Raw genomic sequence first — 19,260 nt, 5'->3', positions numbered from 1 at the left:
CAGCGCTTCGGCAGCTGTCGAGCCAGTCAGCAGTCATGAAGCCGTATTTGACGGGTTTGCCTGAAATTTAAATTAACCGGAGTCTCGCGAGTTCCTACCAGGATTCTTATTTGTTTTGACGGCGTATATTAGCATCCTACAACAGCTTCATTGTCTTATCATCTTGAATATTCCTTCAAGTTTTAACTTAAGACCGTACATTTTTATTTTCAGGCATGTCATACAAATGGTTCAGGTCGAGCTTATCTCTGAAGAGTGGGATACGCTATACACTGAAAGACACCGGCAACCGAATGATAAATTTGGTGTATCTGAGTCAGATCAACTGGCTTCTCCTGCTACTGGTTACCATGGAACCCAGTACTAGCTGGCCCAGAAAGGGATGCGTGTCACCAGGCTGTACTTACCCAAAACACACCACATGACATGGTGGCCCTACAACCCTAGCGGTTAAGAGATCCATAAACCGTAAACCGTGTGAACCCTGTGTCATCATTTCCATCATTTTTTGTCCAAAATTGAAATACTTACTGCAAGTGCTACTAACATTGAGTAATCTAAGTTGAAACACGCAGGAATAAAAGTTTCTTATTTTTGCCTGATTTGTCTTTATTTTTACTTTTTTTTTTAGAAAATCTCATGCCTGCAAAAGTGTGTGGCATGGGCATCTTAGCTTAAAAACATTTAGGACAATTTGATCGTAATCTGAAAAACCAAACATAGTATTTTACACATTTTTTCTCAAGTTATGTCAAAGCGTTTCCAAAAGTGGCTATTTAGAGACGATCAGTTCACAGTCCTAAAAACTTTGCCACTGCATATTTTAGGTTGACCATTTTTTAGACATTGTGATAGAGTTGTCAATGTTTGACTTCTCTTTCCAGAAGACAAGCCATGCTTGTGCACACTTTGATCCCGGGTGGTATTTACGCATGTTTATGTTCGGCTCCGATTTAAATACAGCCCATAAATTGCATAAAGTTACGTTAGGAATTTCACTGGCTAACCAATGTGTAAATCAACATTGGAATCGGTCACTATTGGCTAAAGATTTTGGAAGCCAAAGAAGTCATGTGTTGTTTTTTTCCCCAATACAAACTCTCATAGGTTTTGACATGCTAAGGAACGTGAAAACAACTTGCAATTGGCCGAGAGTGGTGTCAATCAAGAGGTCGGAAGTAACAGCTCTATTGGAAATCATCTGAGGAGTATTTATGGAGCAAAACAAACTGATTACAACAAGGATTGTCAAACAACGCACAATTGCTTTAAGGCATATTTCTTTTTATCTGTCGGCATTATCGTGTTTTTTGGGATTAAATATTTTATACGGTTGGATTCACTTGACTTTCCTCTATATAAGCCCGTGTTTGTGTATAATTGTTTAATGAGTGGTATTTCACAGCATATCATATCTTGAGTCCCAAGAGTTTAAGCTTTTCCAATGATAAGTGGCATGGCATATTTCAGTGACTGGTTATATCGTAAAGACATGACTTTGTTTATCAACAGTCTGACGGGCCGCAAAGGGTCTGGATTTTTGTTGAAGGTATTTTTAAACATGCTTTTTTGGTCATAATGACCTGCCCCACAGCTCAGCCAGTGAATATCTTTTGCATTTAAATGTAATTTGTATTTGATCGTACAAAATCCTTTATAGTCAAATGTATAAAATCCTTCAACAACTAAATGAATAATATGATTATCAGGTAATAATCTCATCTCATCTCATTAACTGCACCGCTTAGCCTCAGTAGGGTCACGGGGGTGCTGGAGCCCATCCCAGCTATCTTCGGGCAGTGGGCAGGGGACACCCTGAACTGGTTGCCAGCCAATCGCAGGGCACACAGGGACAGACAACTCGCTCGCTCATTAACCCCTAGGGACAATTTGGACCGGCCAATCCACCTGAAATGCATGGAGGAAACCCACGCAAGCACGGGGAGAACATACAAACTCCGCACCGTAAGTCCGGTAGCTGGATTTGAACCCACACAGGAGGTTCCCAAGACCTTAGAACTGTGCTGCACAAGCGCTAACCACTGCGCCGCCGTGCTGCCCTCAGGTAATAATATTATGATTAAATACTAAAGCTCTCATCTCCAGTTCAGTCAGGTTTGATGGTTTCTGAGCATGCATACCCTGCTTTAAATCCCATCACGAATAATCAATAATATTTAGGTCTAGGAACTTATATTGCCATGACAGAACATTTTACCTGTTTCTCTGAATCAATGCTCTCGTGATTTGTGATTTGAGCGGTGATTAGGTCTTGTTTTGTTGAAGTATCCTGCCACGGCGCAACTTCAAGTTTGTCACTGATTCTTGTTTTTAAGTGTCTGCTAATACTGACGTGAATCGAACAAGATTGCCAGTACCTGTCTGCACTGGCCAGATAGCCTCACAGCATGATGTGTACCCTCATTAAAATTCACTTTGGGCAGAAAGTCTTGAATTGATGCACTCTTCATTTTCCATGAACACTGCTCATGATTTTGTTCAAATAACAAAATTTTGTTCTCATCTCTCTACATCACCTTATTCCAAAACAAAGCTGGCTTGTCCAATTATACTTTAGCATACTTCAAGCAGACATATTAAAATCTTGAAAATGATTTCAGACGACTGTAGTACATTTGTTGAACACATTAGGTTCGAGGAAATGGCGAATGATGGGAGTGCTGGAGAGTGATGTCATGCTTGTACCCACAGTTTTTTTTTGTTGGTGTAGCATAAAAACTGTTAAAGTAAAAAAAAGGCCAGTTTCAAGCAGGGTTGGGTAGGGTTACTTTAACTGGATTACTTTCAATTACTTTTGGATTACTCCAATACCAAATATGCTAATACAAGACAAAATAAACTAAATATGAATAAAATGATGACTCACAACACGTGGTAAGCTTTTTCTCCTGGCTTTGATCTCTTTGATCTCCGGCAAAACTAACATAAAATGCGACAGAAACCAAATGAAAATAAATCCAAACGGCTTGCCAGCACGGCGGCGCAGTGGTTAGCACGTGTGCGGCACAGTTCATGTCTTGGGAACCTCCTGTATGGGTTCAAATCCAGCTCCAGACTTCCTGTGTGGAGTTTGTATGTTCTCCCCGCTCTTGCGTGGGTTTTCTCCGGGCACTACGGTTTCCTCTCACATCCCAAAAACATGCATTTCAGGTGAATTGGCGGGTCCAAATTGTCCCTAGGTTTGATTGAGCGAGTGAGTTGTCTGTCCCCGTGTGCCCTGCGATTGTCTGGCAACCAGTTCAGGGTGTCCCCTGCCCGCTGCCCGATCATTGCTGGGATGGGCTCCAGCACCCCCGCGACCCTACTGAGGATAAGCGGTGTAGCTAATGAGATGATAATGATGAGCTTGCCAACATCATTTTTGCCGTTCCATGTATTCCAAGCCTACACAAAATTTAGTAAATTTATTCATATTTAGTTTCTTTTGTCTTTTATTAGCATATTTAGTATTGGAGTAATCCAAAAGTAATTGAAAGTAATCCACTTAAAGTAACCCTATCCAACCCTGTTTTCAAGTACAGACCAAACGGCAACCCAAACCCCAAAAATGATAAAAAAAAATGAGAGTTCATTCAAGCGGGTCAAAGAACTGCACGTACTTGCACGTGCATCGTGAATGGAAGGACTGAGGCTGCACACAAGCCAGAAATGATGGCAGAGAGTTACAAAGTTCCGAATTCTATCCAGCCCCTTTAAAGATAAACTCTGAGCTTTAAATCTGCTTTATTGGAAGAGAAAAATAATAAATTAACAAATGAAATGAAATTAAATGATCTGCATTTATATAGCGCTTTTCAAGTCAAGACTTCCCAAAGCGCTTTACAGTGTGCTTCACATTTCCCAATAGCGGCTGTGCAGCCATGTAAGGCGCTAACCTGCTTATTGGGGGCATTAGGGGTTCAGTGTCTTACCCAAGGACACTTCGACATGTAACACGGAGGGTTTTGAACTGCGATGTCTTGATCCCAAGACAAGCACTCTACCTCCTGAACCACTGCCGCCCCTACGAAACCTAGTTTTTTTTCTCTTTTTTTATGATTTTAGTTTTTTTAAACACTGACATTCTCTCCGAAATCCAAGAAGAAGATTTCAAAGTTGTCCAAAATTATAGTGAAAAAAATCATGCAGAATATCGATCAAAACTACCGTCTACTTTTTAATAAATAAATTTTATTTCTGGTGGCTTCCTTTTTACATTGTTCACCTCCTGCAGACTTTTTCCACAGATGTGATATTTAATTATCACCAGCAGCAACAAAAACAAGTCGGGAAAAAGATAAAAGTTTCAATCTGACTTCAGTTTTGCCCGCAAAGCTCAAATGAAATCTGCCTGAGTGATAGCTCTCTTATCACCTCTGCTTTCAGAACAGATTCATTCTGACTTTTCTGCCTTTTTATAGCCTTTGGAAGGACCTTTAAAGTGATGCTCTGTTAATTAAAGCAGTAATTCAACATTATAACAAAAAAACTTTATCTAGAGCAGGGGTGTGAACTCATTTTAACTCGGGGGCCACACGATAGAACAAACATTCTGTCGGGGGCCCGACTGGTAGATTATAGAGAAAGAAAAAGAAAGATAAAGAAATTAGAGAAAGAGGAAGGGAAAAGAAGAGAGAGGGCGGGACAAAGAAAGAGAGAGGGAGAGAGCGTGAGAAAACAAAATAAATAAAAAGAAAAGTCGTGAGAGAGGGGGAAAGAAAGGGAGAGGAAGAAAGAAAGAAATCCAAAGAGAAATAGAAAGACAAAAGAAAAGAAAAGAGAAAAGAAAGTGCGAATAAAAGTGAAACTCAATTATCCGACAATAGCTTTATTATTTTAATAAGCTTATTCTATAGAATACGATTGTTATTGTCAGAAGTGCAGCAGAATGCGCGTTCACGCGAGGGGGGAAGGATTTTGCAGGGGAGTCGAAATTAGGCACTACAGCGGCAGATGCATGTGCATAGTAGCATCAAACTCTCGCTTCGTTTGCAACAAAAAAAAAAACGATACCAAAGATAGAGGCTACCGCGGCAAACTCGTTTGACTTGATTTGCCGTTTCGTGATAGTCGGTGTATACCGGATGGTAACCATAATTGATAAATTTGCATTTTTCCGTACAGATTTTCTTGTACGTCGTACACGTCTTAAAACGCATAATAAACGTACTTTGTGTGGCAAAAACTTACAGGTTGACAGGTTATGTAAATGAGGCCGCATTAGCTGAGGAGGTAGAGCGCTCGTCTGGGGATCAAGAGATCGCAGGTTCGAATCCCGGCTCCTCCGTATTACATGTCAAAGTGTCCTTGGGTAAGTCACTGAACCTCTAATGCCCCCAATAAGCAGGTTGGCACCTTGCATGGCTGCACGGCCGCTATTGGTGTGTGAGTGTGTGTGAATGGGTAAATGTGAAGCACATTGTAAAGCGCTTTGGGAAGTCTTCATTGACTTGAAAAGCGCTATATAAATGCAGATCATTTCATTTCATTTCATACGTCTCGAAATGTGGTACGCCCGACCGCTACACCGGACATAGTAGAAACTGAAGCCTGAAGGAACTTTTTGACTAATCTGTTCCACTTTTGCGGTTAAAAAGTCCGAGGTTATGCCTCACCGTCAACTCCAGCAGTTCGTTCAGGAGTCCGTTACGTTTACTCAGCAGGAAGGCGTTGGCGCTCCCGGACTTGGCTAAACGTATGCGGGCCAATCGAGCTTTCTGGGCACAGAAATAAGAAAAAAAAGAAAAAAAGTCTCGTTCAGTTGGCAAAAACAATATTCACAACTCATGTATGTACTCTATTTTACTTAATCCAATAGTATCTGAAGTTTTGTTTTTTACAGTAAAGTTACTTATTTTCTTACTACTGCAGATTCCTGACTACAAACCGCTACTTTATTTTCTATATTTTAAACTCAGAGGCTTACAATATGATGCTGCTAATCTTTTTTTATCGTCGCTCGGCGGACGGCTGTGAGGGTGTTGGCGGCAACTACCGTAAAATCCGGACTATAAGCCGCTACTTTTTTCCCTAACTTTCAACCCTGCGGCTTATTCAGTGATGCGGCCAATTTATGTAATTTTTTCCTAACGGCCGCCAGCGGCGCTCGAGTGTTGCTACTATTAACTGCCCTGTCACAGGCACCCTTTGGGATGAAAGTTATATTATTATTATTAAAGCTTTGAAATCTCTTTCGGTGTACCGTCTTTCTTTGTAAATATGTGTAACCCATGTATAATATGTATTTGAAACTGTACATTTTTGTAATGTATTTATTTGTATTTATTTTAGACACTTATTCTGATATGTTTTGCACGGGTGAATGAAAAAGGAGGGGCGGAACAAACGCGGGGTGACGGGTTTAGTGGGGACCGCTAAAGGTGAGGGACCGTTTGGGATGAAAGTTATATTATTATTATTAAAGCTTTGAAAACTCTCTCGGTGTACCGTCTTTCATTGTAAATATGTGTAACCCATGTATAATATGTATTTGCAACTGTACATTTTTGTAATGTATTTATTTGTATTTATTTTAGACACTTATTCTGATATGTTTTGCACGGGTGAATGAAAAAGGAGGGGCGGAACAAACGCGGGGTGACGGGTTTAGTGGGGACCGCTAAAGGTGAGGGACCGTTTGGGAAGAAAGTTATATTATTATTATTAAAGCATTGAAAACTCTCTCGGTGTACCGTCTTTCTTTGTAAATATATCTAACCCATGTATAATATGTATTTGGAACTGTATATTTTTGTAATGTATTTATTCGTATTTATTTTAGACACTTATTCTGATATGTTTTGCATGGGTGAATGAAAAAGGTGGGGCGGAAAGAACGCGGGGTGACGGGTTTAGTGGGGACCGCTAAAGGTGAGGGACAGACAAAAAAAAGGTGAAGAGGGGGATAAAAAGTTGGTTAAAGTAAATGTGTTCATCTGATATATTTTTCCCCACCCTTACCTTTGGAAATATACACTTTTTTTCTTGGATTACTTTCAACGGGACCCAGACTCTGCAGGTCTGCATCAAACCGTAAGTACGGTATCATTTTCCGTTCATTTTGCCGGCTGTGATTTTTGGACTGTGGAGTTTAACGAAGGACATTTAGTTTCGATCGCGGGACTTGAAGTCGGGTTTGGGTTACTTTTGAGTTTGTGTTACATTTTTAATGTGGGCGCATGCGGCTTATATACAAGTGCGGCTTGTGTATGGACAAAATCGGTTTTCCTCTTAAAATGTGGTGGGTGCGGCTTATAATCAGGTGCGCTCTATAGTCCGGAATTTACGTTAGTTATTTTCTACGGCTTTTCTAGCTTGCGGTTAAAAACCTTGCGAGGCTTGTACGAAAACAAAGTCGAGTGTCATCAATGAAGTGTACTCTGTAGTCCGGAAATAACTGTAATTAAATGATCATTGGCTAGGCCTGATCCGTTCCCCAATCCAATTAGAATTTTGGAATTATTGTAAAATGAAAATAAAAGCATTTTGTGAATGCTCGCAATCGACTATGAAAAAACAGTTGCCGAGGAAGTATTGAGCTACAACAGTTCACCTGCTTTCTGAAATAGAACCGTGAATAGTTATTAACTGAACCCTGTGCAACCTGTGATGTCATTGTGACAGAAAGTCTCAGCATGGCCACCCACAGAAATGGCTAAAAACTGGTGGGTATTGCTCCTCAGCTTATAAAAAATTCTGTGTTTGCTGCTCCTACGTCCATTTAAAAAAGGCCAAGAGGTAAGCTACGACTAAGATACCGGGGCATGCCATCAATCCTCTTTCGCGACTTAACCTGCTGCACTGAATTCTATTTGCAGCTTTAAGGATGGCGAAAAACGCAACCTGAGTGAAACACTTTCATTCTTTTGCTTGCTCGTCTACGGTCGAGAAATAAAAAAAGTCGGCCCCTAAGACAGCTACGTAAATTTGGTAACTCAGCTGAAGGGGGCAATCCAGGATGACACAGAGTGAGATACCGAGATGAAATATGTAAAATTGAAGAGGATATTAAAACTAGCGCTGAGACTAATGCGTTACCAAGGAACAAGTACGTGGAACATACCGTATTTTCCGCACTATAAGGCACACCTAAAAGTCTTAATTTTTTTCAAAAGCCGACCATGCGCCTTATAATACAGTGCGTCTTATTTATGGATCAACATTAAATCACAAGGTCTCGCGACTTACGCAACAGCCGCCGACTCGATTTTCCCCTGAACGTGGAGTAGTCCGCGGTGTATGCTGGGATTTATATACCGGTGTTTCATGGGCTAACCAATGTGTCAATCATCATTTGAATCGATCACTATTGGCTGAAGTTATTCGGAGCCTCGGATTGGCTAGAGCGCCAAAACAAACCCTGCAATTGGCCGAAAAAGATGTGTCAATCATCCATTAAATCGATCGCTATTGGCTGAAGTTATTCGGAGCCTCGAATTGGCTAGATGGCCAAAACAAACCCTGCAATTGGCCGAGTTTAGCAATGGCGTAGCAAGCTTAGCAAGCTGGCTAAAGTACGCCATAAAGAAACATGTTTCATTAGTCTGTATTTGTACATATTTTACTCTCTTGGATTTACTTCACTCACGGTTGTAAGAAGACCATGATTGCGTATCATTATTGAACGTGAGAACTTAGGTGAGCTATGCGGCTTTATATTTTCCCGGTATCTTGTTTTAGAACGATCTTGATGTTGCTGTGATGAGTTGAGTCAATTCAACTCAATTCCAAGCGTTTATTGTCATATGCACAGTAAAGTTGCGAGCGAAAAAGAAAATAGAAACTAAGAAATGTTTGGCATTTCTTGAATCCCAAGACTTTAACCTTCCGAATGATATTTGGAACGATGCATTTGAATGACATTGTACGGACGCCGCATCCGCACGTGTCTACGACACGTATTAGCTTCTTTCCAAGCTTTGGGAATGTTAAGGGGGTAATCAGTTGGACTGAATCATCTGACTGTTTTGTCGACGTTCCCATTGTAGCACCTTATAATCCGGTGCGCCTTATCTATGGAAGATATAGGACCCAAAACTATTTTTTGGGGGTGCGCCCTATAACCCGGTGCGCCCTATAGTGCGGAAAATACGGTAATTACTTTTTTAGGTAATGAGTACTGTAACACGTTATGAATAAAATTTATATTGCCGTTACTCTGCTACTTATTAAAGGAAGAACTTAAATCACAGAGTCCTCAAACCTTCCTTCATGAGTCACTTTGTCATAACCATTCCTTTCATTTGCAAGCAACAATTTCTCTAGTGTGGACATGTTTAGATTGACCTACAAAGAAGAACTGAATATACCGTAAATTCCGGACCATCGAGCGCACCTGATAAGCCGCACCCACCACATTTTAAGAGGAAAACCCATTTTGTACATACACAAGCCGCACCTGTATATAAGCCGCATGCGCCCACATTTAAACATTTAACACAAACACAAAATCAACCCAAACCCGACTTCGAGTCCCGCGTTTGAAAGTAAATGTCCTTCATTAAAGTCCACAGTCCAAAAATCACAGCCGGCAAAATGAACAGAAAATGATATCGGTACTTAAGGTTTGATGCAGACCTGCAGAGTCCGGGTCCCGTTGAAAGCAATCCAAGGAAAAAGTGTATATTTCCAAAGGTAAGGGTGGGAAAAATATATCAGATGAACACATTTACTCACGCAACTCCTTTTTCTCTAACCAACTTTTTACCCCCTCTTCTTTCCTTGTCCGTCCCTCACCTTTAGCGGTACCCACTTAAACTCGGCACCCCGCGTTTGTTCCGCACCCACACTTTTCGTTCATCCGTGCAAGACATATCAGAATAAGTGTCTAAAATGAACACAAATAAATACATTACAAAAATATACAGTTGCAAATACATATTATACATGGGTTACACATATTTACAAAGAAAGACGGTACACCGAGAGAGTTTTCAAAGCTTTAATAATAATAAAATAGCTTTCATCCCAAACGGTGCCTGTGACAGGGCAGTTAATGGTAGCAACACTCGAGCGCCGCTGGCGGCCGTTAGAAAAATTACATAAATTGGCCGCATCACTGAATAAGCCGCAGGGTTGAAAGTTAGGGAAAAAAGTAGCGGCTTATAGTCGGGAATTTACGGTAGTTCTGGAGCAGCCCGCTTCGAGCACAGATCACGAGAATGCTGAATTTTTCCTCATGGAGATGTTCTCCCTACCATATGTACTCTGTGTAAGGGAAATTATAGTTTGATTATAGTTTGAATGTGCTTTTGTATGATTTTATCCTCAAAAGTGGCTTAACGAAGCCAAAGATTATATCCAGGTCCTGTTTGTATTCTTTCAACAAGTGTATCCTCTTGGGGCCTGATAACTATTAATCAAGATGGCCTACGTATTGGTCCTGTATTTAATCACATTTGTAGTGGAAGTACAATGTTGGCAAGATAGACTTGGTATAATTGGAAATTATTTGAATGCAACACAAACTTTTTCTTCTTTTTCCGTGTTTTTTTCTATATTTTTAATTCCTTTAAAAAATCTCATTGTGTTTTTTTTATCCTAGCTGTTACTTTTTCATTTGTTTCTTTCTTTTCTTTTTTTCTGTTTTTTTTTTCTGAATTTTTCCTTCTTTTTTCTTTTCCTTATGTCTCTTTTTTCTCAGCTTTTCACTACTTTTTCATTTTGGTATTTTCTTATTTTTTTGTTCTATTGCCCCCCCACCCCTTTTCCTTTAAGTCATTTTGTGTAAAATTTAAGATAATATTTGGTCGTGTAGGGATCAAAAAAGCAAAAACAACCTGAAAGAGCCGGTTCCTTTTAGTGAGCCGAGCCGAAGAAGCCGGTTATTGTAAAACTACTGACTTTACTCAACTTCGACCTTGACTTCAAAATACCGCATTTAGAACACAACGTCAGGGGAACCCATGTATTTTTACCTTCATGCACTGTACCTTTGACTCAATTCGCTTCTTAATTAGCAATTTCAAGCCCTGATTTTTGTCAGCTAGCTAGATTTTCTTGTGCGCGGAAAAGCTCTGGGTAGTGCACAATTGCGCACACGCGCAGTTTAGAGCAGGGGTGTCAAACTCATTTTAAATCGGGGGCCACACGATAGAACAAGAATTCTGTCGGGGGCCGGACTAGTAGATTAAAGAGAAAGAAAAAGAGAGATAAACAAATAAGTGAAAGAGGGAGGGAAAAGGAGAGAGGGCAGGACAAAAAGAAAAAGAGAGAGAGGGAGAGAGCGTGAGAAACAAAAGATAAAAAGTCGTGAGAGAGGGGGAAAAGAAAGGGAAAGGAAGAAATAAATTCAAAGACAGCTCAAAAACAGAAGGAGAGAAAAGAGAAAAGAAAGCTCGAAGAGTAGGAAGAGAAAAAGAGAAAAGAGAGAAAAGGAAAAAAGGAAGTTGGAACAAAAGAGGTTAAAAGACAGAGAGAGAGAGAGCGAAACAAGGAGCAACAAAGGATGAAAAAAAGAGATACACAGAGCCAGAGCGGGAGAAAAGGGGTGAAAAAAAGAGAGAGAGAGAGAGAAAGAGAGAGAGAGAGAGAGAGGGAGATAAATAAATAAATACAAGTACAGTGTCTTTGTTTGAGGCACCTGGATTTGGCAACATCAAGTTGACACATTTCAACCTGCAGCTTGTTTTTCTCTTGCCCTTCTCTGAGTATTGTCTCGCGGGCCGGATTCAATCCCTTAGCGGGCCTGATCTGGCCCGCGGGCCGCCTGTTTGACACCTGTGGTTCAGAGGGAACATCGCTTCTGACTACCCCTTTTCGAACATATTATGTAATATTATTCTGTTGTTGAGTTATTGTTTTTTGTTCTGTTTTTATTTTGATGTTCGAATAAAGTTTTCATTCATTCATTCATTCAAATGATCCCCTAAACCGGATTCTGCCGACAGAGTGAACCTGACATAACTTGCGAAGCCACGGAAATGGTTTAGCGCAGGGGTGTCAAACTCATTTTGACTCGGGGGGCCACACGATAGAACAAACATTCTGTCGGGGGCCGGACTAGTAGATTAAAGAGAAAGAAAATAAGAGATAACGAATTAAGAGAAAGAGGGAGGGAAATGGAGAGAGGGCGGGACAAAGAAAGAAAAAACGGGAGAGAGGTGGGAAAAGAAAAGGAGCGCAAGAAAAAAATCCAAAGAGAAATAGAAAGACAGAAGGAGAGAAAATCGAAAAGTAAGCGCAAAGGGTAGGAAGAAAGAAAAAGAAAAGAGAGAAAAGGAAAAAAAGGAAGTAAAGCAAAAGAGGTTAAAAGACACAGAAAGAGAAAGAGACAAAGAGCAACAAAGGAAGAGAAAAAGAGAGACACAGAGAGTGAAAGAGACAGAGACAGAGTGGGAGGAAAGGGGTGGAAAAGAGAGAGAGAGAGAGGGGGGGAGAGAAAGAGAGGGAGAGGAAGAGAGAGAGAGAGAGAGGGAGAGGGAGAGGGAGAGAGAGAGGGAGAGAGAGAGAGAGAGAGAAAGAGAGAGAGAGAGAGGGGGGGGGGAGAAAGAGAGGGAGAGGAAGAGAGAGAGAGGGAGAGAGGGAGAGGAAGAGAGAGAGAGGGAGAGGGAGAGTGAGAGGGAGAGAAAGAGGGAGAGAGAGAGGGAGAGAAAAAGAGAAAGAGAGAGAGAGAGGGAGAGAGAAGAGAGAGAGAGAGAGAGAGAGAGAGAGAGAGAGAGAGAGAGAGAGAGAGAGAGAGAGAGAGAGAGAGAGAAAGAGAGAGAGAGAGAGAGAGAGAGGGAGAGGAAGAGAGAGAAAGAGAGAGAGAGAGAGAGAGAGAGAGAGGGAGAGGAAGAGAGAGAGAAAGAGAGAGAGAGGAAGAGAGAGAGAGAGAGAAAGAGTGAGAGAGAGAGAGAGAGAGAGAAAGAGAGGGAGAGGAAGAGAGAGAGAGGGAGAGAGGGAGAGGAAGAGAGACAGAGGGAGAGATGGAGAGGGAGAGGGAGAGGGAGAGGGAGAGGGAGAGGGAGAGGGAGAGGGAGAGGGAGAGGGAGAGGGAGAGGGAGAGGGGGAGAGAAAAAGAGAGGAGAGAGAGAGAGAGAGAGAGAGAGAGAGAGAGAAAGAGAGAACGAGGTAGAGAGAAAGAGAACGAGGTAGAACGAGGGAGAAAGAGATCAAGAGAGAGAGAGAACGAGAGAGAGAGAGAGAGAATCCCTTGGCGGGCCTGATTTGGCCCGCGGGCCGCCTGTTTGTGGTTTAGCGCGTCACTAGTTTGCCGGATCGCGTTGACTTTTAATGATCTTGACGGCGAAAACGCTCTCGTCTGGCTCGATCAAAGGTTGCGCTCGACGCGGTGGGGATGAATGTGAGAGAATAAACAGAGTCTGATCAGGCAGGAAGTCGATGGCGATTGGTGGGCTTTGCCAACATCTGTCACTCCTTTGACGCTCGCTCGGGTCCGAACGGAGGTTGAGTTAAGTTTAACGAGATCTGCCTTCAAGTCGGGTTTGCTCAAAAGTCAACGTCATTGGCTATGAAAGCTTGAGAGTTCACCACTAAGTTAACACTTTTGCGGGTTCAGAGCTTCGCGGGTCTAAAACAGGGATGTCGAACTCAATTTACCTCGGGGGCCACAGGAGAGAACAAATATTCTCTCGGGGACCGGACTAGCAGATTAAAGAGAAAAAAAGAGAGTAAGAAATTAGACAAAGCGGAGGAGAGGAAAAAGAGGGTGGGACAAAGAAAGAGAGAAAGGGAGAAAGAAAGAAAAAAAAGAGAGAGAGAGAGAGAGAGAGAGAGAACGTGAAACGTGATAAACAAGAGATAAAGACAAATAATGAGAGAGGAGGAAAGAAAGAAAGAAATACAGATATCCAAAGAGAAATAAAAGAAAAAGAGAAGGAGAGAAAGAGAGAATGGGAGAAGACGAGAATGGGAAAGCAAGAGAGAGAGAAAAAGACAAGAGAGAGAAAAGGGAAAATGGAAGAGAGAGCAAAACAAGGTAAAAAGACAAAGAGAGAGAAAAAGAGACAAAGATAAACAAAGAAAGAGAAGAAGAGAGACACAGAAAGTGAAAGAGAGAGACAGCGAGAGAGAGAAAAGGGGAGGGGAAAAAAGAGAGAGAGGGAGAGAGAGAGAGAGAGAGAGAGAGAGAGAGAGAGAGAGAGAGAGAGAGAGAGAGAGAGAGAGAGAGAGAGAGAGAGAGAGAGAGAGAGAGAGAGAGAGAGAGAAATACAAGTCCACAGTATTTGTGAGAGGCACCTGGCTTTAGCAACATCAAGTGGACATATTTCAACCTGCAACTCGTTTTTCTCTTGCGCTTCTCTGAGCGTTGTCTCGCGGGCCGGATTCAATCCCTTAGCGGGCCTGATCTGGCCCCCGGGCCGCATGTTTGACACCCCTTTTAGACTCTAAAAAATAGACCTTACCTTCTCAATAAAAGCATTTATTGACTTGACGCCATTGAGAGCGAGCTTATGTCAACTGAAAACACGGTGTGGACACTCTTATTATGAAGGGGAGGGGGAGGCCCTGCCTCAATGCCTCATGGTGAGTTACCGCTTCGCCCCGCCCCTTCTTCAACTCCTCCTCTTTCACTTTCCTTGTCACTTTCTTTATCTCATCCTCCCTAACTTCTCTCTGTCTCTTTTCATATCCCTCTCTCTTTTTCTTTCTCTGTTACTCTTTTTTCTCTCTCCCTATTTTTTTCTTTCTTTCTTTATGTCTTTTTTCCCTCTCTTTCACTTTCCTTGTCACTTTCTTTATCTCATTCTTTCTAATTTCTTTCTGTCTCTTTTCCTATCCCTCTCTCTTTTTCTTTCTCTGTTACTTTTTTATCTCTCTATTTTTTTCTTTCTTTCTTCCTATATGTCTTTTTTCCCTCTCTTTCACTTTCCTTGTCATTTTCTTTATCTCATTCTCTCTAACTTCTTTCTGTCTCTTTTCCTATCCCTCTCTCTTTTTCTTTCTCTGTTACTCTTTTTTCTCTCTCCCTATTTTTTTCTTTCTTTCTTTATGTCTTTTTTCCCTCTCTTTCACTTTCCTTGTCACTTTCTTTATCTCATTCTTTCTAACTTCTTTCTGTCTCTTTTCCTATCCCTCTCTCTTTTTCTTTCTCTGTTACTCTTTTTTATCTCTCTATTTTTGTTTCTTTGTTTTTTTTCTTTTGTTCTTTCTTTCTCTCTTTCTTTCTTTCTTTCTTCCTTTCTTTCTTTCTTCCTTTCTTTCTTTCCATTTTTTTAACTGTTGTTTCCCAAAATGCTTCACAAACACTCATCAAATATCACATTTTCACTGTTTTTATTTTCAATATGTAACCGGGAGTGTTAACAAGCCAAATAAACTGCATGTGGTTGAGATCGGTTAATACAATCATACCGAATGGTCCGTAGTGGTTTCGCCGCAGTCCTATTCCGTGTACATACAACATACCGTAAAATCCTGGACTATAGAGCGCACCTGATTATAAGCCGCACGCAGCACATTTTGCGGACATTATTGGTTTTGTCCTTACACAAGCCGCACCTGTATATAAGCCGCATGCGCCAACATTTAAACACAGTCACAAATTTATCCCAAACCAGAATTTAGGTGCCGCGATTGTAACTGCAAACATAGTACACAATCCATCTACCACAATCGGCAACATGAACGGAAAATGATACCGGTAATTCGAATTTAATGCAAACCTTGAAAGTCCAGGTCCCGTTGAAAGTAATCCAACGAAAAAAATGTATATTTCCAAAGTTAAGGGTGGGAAAAATATATATCCACTATTGTCCGCTTGCACAACAAATAGATTTAACTCAGCTTTACCCCACTTCCCATCAGCCCGCGTTTGCTATGCCCCTTCTTTTTGATTCGCTCATAGAAAACATATCACAATAAGTCTCTAAAATAAATAGATTACAAAAATATACAGTTGCAAATACATATTATACACCGAGAGAGTTTTCAAAGCTTTAATAATAATAATATAACTTTCATCCCAAATGGCTGTGAAGGGTAGCAAAACGCTACTAGCAACACACTCTAAGCTGTTAAAAAAAGCCGTACCGCAATTGTGAATTTCACGGTAAACTGTACTTATCTTTCTCCTCATAACTGCCGCCATCAAGGGCGTCTTCCTCATAATCGGAACGAAGCTCTGTCCTCTGTCATACGGACAATTTGAACATAAACTAAGAGAATGCAGTCTTCCTCGGCGCATATATTCCACCGATCTAAATTTAACCTTTTGTACTCGAGTGCCGCCGGTGGCCGTTAGAAAAATTACATAAATTGGCCGCTTCACTGAATAAGCCGCAGGGCTGAACATTTGGGAAAAAAGTAGCGGCTTATAGTCCGGAATTTACGGTATTTTACAGGGTTTTTTTTTTGTTATGACATGAATTTCACTCTCTCTCTCTCTACCCGGATTCTATATGGTGTACTGTATACAGGGGTATAATGTATACCTGTATATGTTTTTTTAAGCATTTTTGAAGGGGCGCCGCTACTTCGCGGATTTTTAGTTTTCGCGGGTGGTCTTGGTCCCCATTAACCGCGAAAACCGAGGGATTACTGCAGGGGTGTCAAATTCGTTTTAGCCGGGGGCCACAAATGCTATAACAAAATCTCACGGGGGCCGGACTAGTAAGTCTAAGAGAAAGAGAGAGGGAGAAAAAGAGAGAGAAAGAGAGGGAGGTAAAGAGAGAGTGATAAACAGAAAGGGAGAACAAGGGAGACAGAGTAACAGTGAGAGAAAAAGAGAGAGCAGAATAGAGATATGAATGGAGAAGAAGGGGGAAATGACTATAGAGAGAAAAAGAAAGTGAAAAAAGAGAAAGATAAAAAGAATGAGAGAAGTGAAACGACAGAAAGAGAAAGAGTCAGCAGGAGAAAAAGAGACAAAGTGAGGTGAGAGAGAGGTCGAAAAGGGGAAAGAAAGAGAAAAATAGAAAGAGAATTAAAGTGTAAATGAGAGAAAACAGAAAGAGAGCAAGACAGGGAAAAAGAAAGAGTTAGAGAGTGAGAGAGAAATAGAGAAAAGAGAACAGGAGAAAGAAAAAGATGGAGAAATAAATAAAAAAGAAGTGAGTCTGAGAGAAATACCACCACAATTCTTTCGCAAGTGTTAACCGGCTTTGTTGACATCCGGTGGAAATTTTTAAAACTACAGCTCATTTTCCTCTTGCGCTTCTCTCACTGTTGTCCGCCGGGCCGGATTTAAACCATTGGCGGGCCTGATCTGGCCCGCGGGGCCGCCTGTTTGACACCTGTGGATTACTGTATTCTGTTCTGATCATTGGACTTCTGCTAAAGTACAGGTGTCGAACAGGTGGTCCGTGGGCCAGATCAGGCACACCCATGGTTTAAATATGTCCCGCAAGACATCAGTGAGAGAAGCGCAAGAGGAAAATGAGCTGTTGTTTTATATATTTCCGCTGGAGGTCACCAAAGCCAGTGAACACTTGTGAAACAATTGTGGTCGTATTTCTCCATTTCTCTTTGACTCACTTATTTTTTATTTGTTTTTTTTCTCTTTTTCTTTCTCCTGTTCACCCTCTCTTTCTCCTTTCTCTATTTATTTCTCACTCTCTAACTCTTTTTCTCTGTCTTGCGCTATTTTTATTTTCTCTCTCTAATTTACACTTTAATTCTCTTTCTTTCTATTTTTCTCTTTCTTTCTCACCCCCTTTCTTTCCCTTTTTCGACCTCTCTCTCTCTCTCTCTCTCTCTCTCTTTCCCTCTTTCACCTCAATTTGTCTCTTTTTCTCCTGCTGACTCTTTTTCTTTCTGTCATTTCACTTCTTTCATTCTTTTTATCTTTCTCTTTTTTCACTTTCTTTTCTCTCTATATTCATTTCCCCCTCTTCTCCATTCATATCTCTATTCTGCTCTCTCTTTTTCTCTCACTGTTACTCTGTCTCCCTTGTTCTCCCTATTTGTTTACTGCTCTCTCTTTCTCTCCCTCTCTTTCTCTCTCTTTATCTCTCTCTCTCTTTCTCTTAAACTTACTAGTCCGGCCCCCGTGAGATTTTTTTATAGCATTTGTGGCCCCCAGCCAGTGTTCCCTCTAAGCTGCGTGCGTGCGCAATTGCGCACTGCTCGCACATTCTCAGCGCACAAGAAAATCTAGCCAGCGCACAAAAATCAGGGCTCAAAATTACTAATTAAGAAGCGACTCGAGTCAAAGTTACAGTGCATGGAGGTAAAAATGCACGGGTTCCCCTGAGGTTGCGGTATTTTGAAGTCGAGTCGAAGGAGAACGAAGTTGAGTAAAGTTAGTAGAGTTTGTCGAGAACCGGCTTCTTCGGCTCGTCTCACTAAAAGGAACCGGCTCTTTCGGGTCCTAAACGGCTCTTCAGGTTGTTTTTGCTTCTTTAATCCCAGCATGGCCAAATATTATGTAAAATTATGCACAAAATGACTTAAAGGAAGGGGGGAATAGAACAAAAAAGAAACAAAAAAGTAGTGAAAAGCTGAGAAAAAAAGAAGGAAAAATTTAGAAAAAAGCCAGAAAAAAGAAAAGAAAGAAACGTAGGAAAAAATTAAATAGAGGACAAAAAGAAAAAAGTAACAGCTCGGAAAAAATAAACACAATGAGACTTTTTTTTAAAGGAATTTAAAAAAACAGGAAAAAAGAAGAAAAAGTTTGTGTTGCATTCAAATAATTTCCAATGATATCAAGTGAATCTTGTTGCCAACATTGTACTTCCACTAAAAAATGTGATTAAGTACAGTTCTGTATCTTACAACCGACTAAATAAGCCCCCAAAAATGTTACTATTATGCGACAAAATATATCAGAAAATAAAAAGAAATGGATATCTTGTAAAAGAATTGTTTGTAGGCTGTACAACCTTTGCAATAGTACATGAGTCAATTCATTCAAAAGAGAAAAAATATTTTGCATTGCTGGAAACTTGTAAAATGTAACTTGATGTCAAGTTTTGGACATGTTCGATAATGGATTAGTTGCCACACTTGGGATTGCTGTTGCTCACTGTTGTTTCAAGCGTTGCTCACCGACTTTGTGTGAACGCCCCTGGAAAATTACAGGGAACATTGCCTTGGTGTGAAATGCATTGTAAATCATTTTTTCTCCACCGTGTTATTTTTGAACTGCACCAGTTCCATTCAAAGTCACTTGTTATATGTCCTACTTTTGTCTGTTTTTCAAACTAAACGTTGTCCTACTTTTACCGACCGCTCTTTTTGTGTGAGCATTAAAAACGCACGATTCGGCCCCTCACCTCCAGGAATCCGGCACCTGCAGAAAGTGTTTACCACTTAGTTTTTCTTCACTTTTGAAAAAGAATCGATCACCACGGACGTTTATTCAGACGTTGCTTATATGTT

At 40.9% G+C, this 19,260-nt stretch overlaps 1 protein-coding gene and 1 long non-coding RNA gene across 4 annotated transcripts in view; one reads left to right on the top strand and one right to left on the bottom strand.

Moving 5' to 3' along the window:
• The window catches only part of LOC148364668 (uncharacterized), a 30,860-nt gene extending 29,139 nt beyond the window's left edge, over window positions 1-1,721 (top strand). The window contains exon 5 of the long non-coding RNA XR_015850775.1: window positions 1,108-1,721. This is a non-coding gene — a long non-coding RNA (uncharacterized LOC148364668). The remainder of the gene's footprint in view (window positions 1-1,107) is intronic.
• The window catches only part of LOC148364667 (A-type voltage-gated potassium channel KCND3-like), a 171,165-nt gene that overhangs the window by 20,017 nt on the left and 131,888 nt on the right, over window positions 1-19,260 (bottom strand). For 2 of the 3 annotated variants that reach the window (XM_088338848.1, XM_088338849.1), the window contains exon 4: window positions 5,616-5,717. The exons of the other annotated variant lie outside the window; for it this stretch is intronic. In XM_088338848.1, coding sequence (XP_088194974.1) covers window positions 5,616-5,717 — 102 coding nt within the window. The remainder of the gene's footprint in view (window positions 1-5,615; window positions 5,718-19,260) is intronic. 3 annotated transcript variants of the gene reach the window in all.

The sequence above is a fragment of the Urocampus carinirostris genome, chromosome 6 (assembly GCF_059441175.1).
Source record: "Urocampus carinirostris isolate Australia breed hairy pipefish chromosome 6, RoL_Ucar_1.0, whole genome shotgun sequence".
Lineage (NCBI taxonomy): Eukaryota > Metazoa > Chordata > Actinopteri > Syngnathiformes > Syngnathidae > Urocampus > Urocampus carinirostris.
The sequence above is the reverse complement of the archived record's forward strand: the minus strand, read 5'-3'. Positions and strand labels throughout refer to the sequence as shown.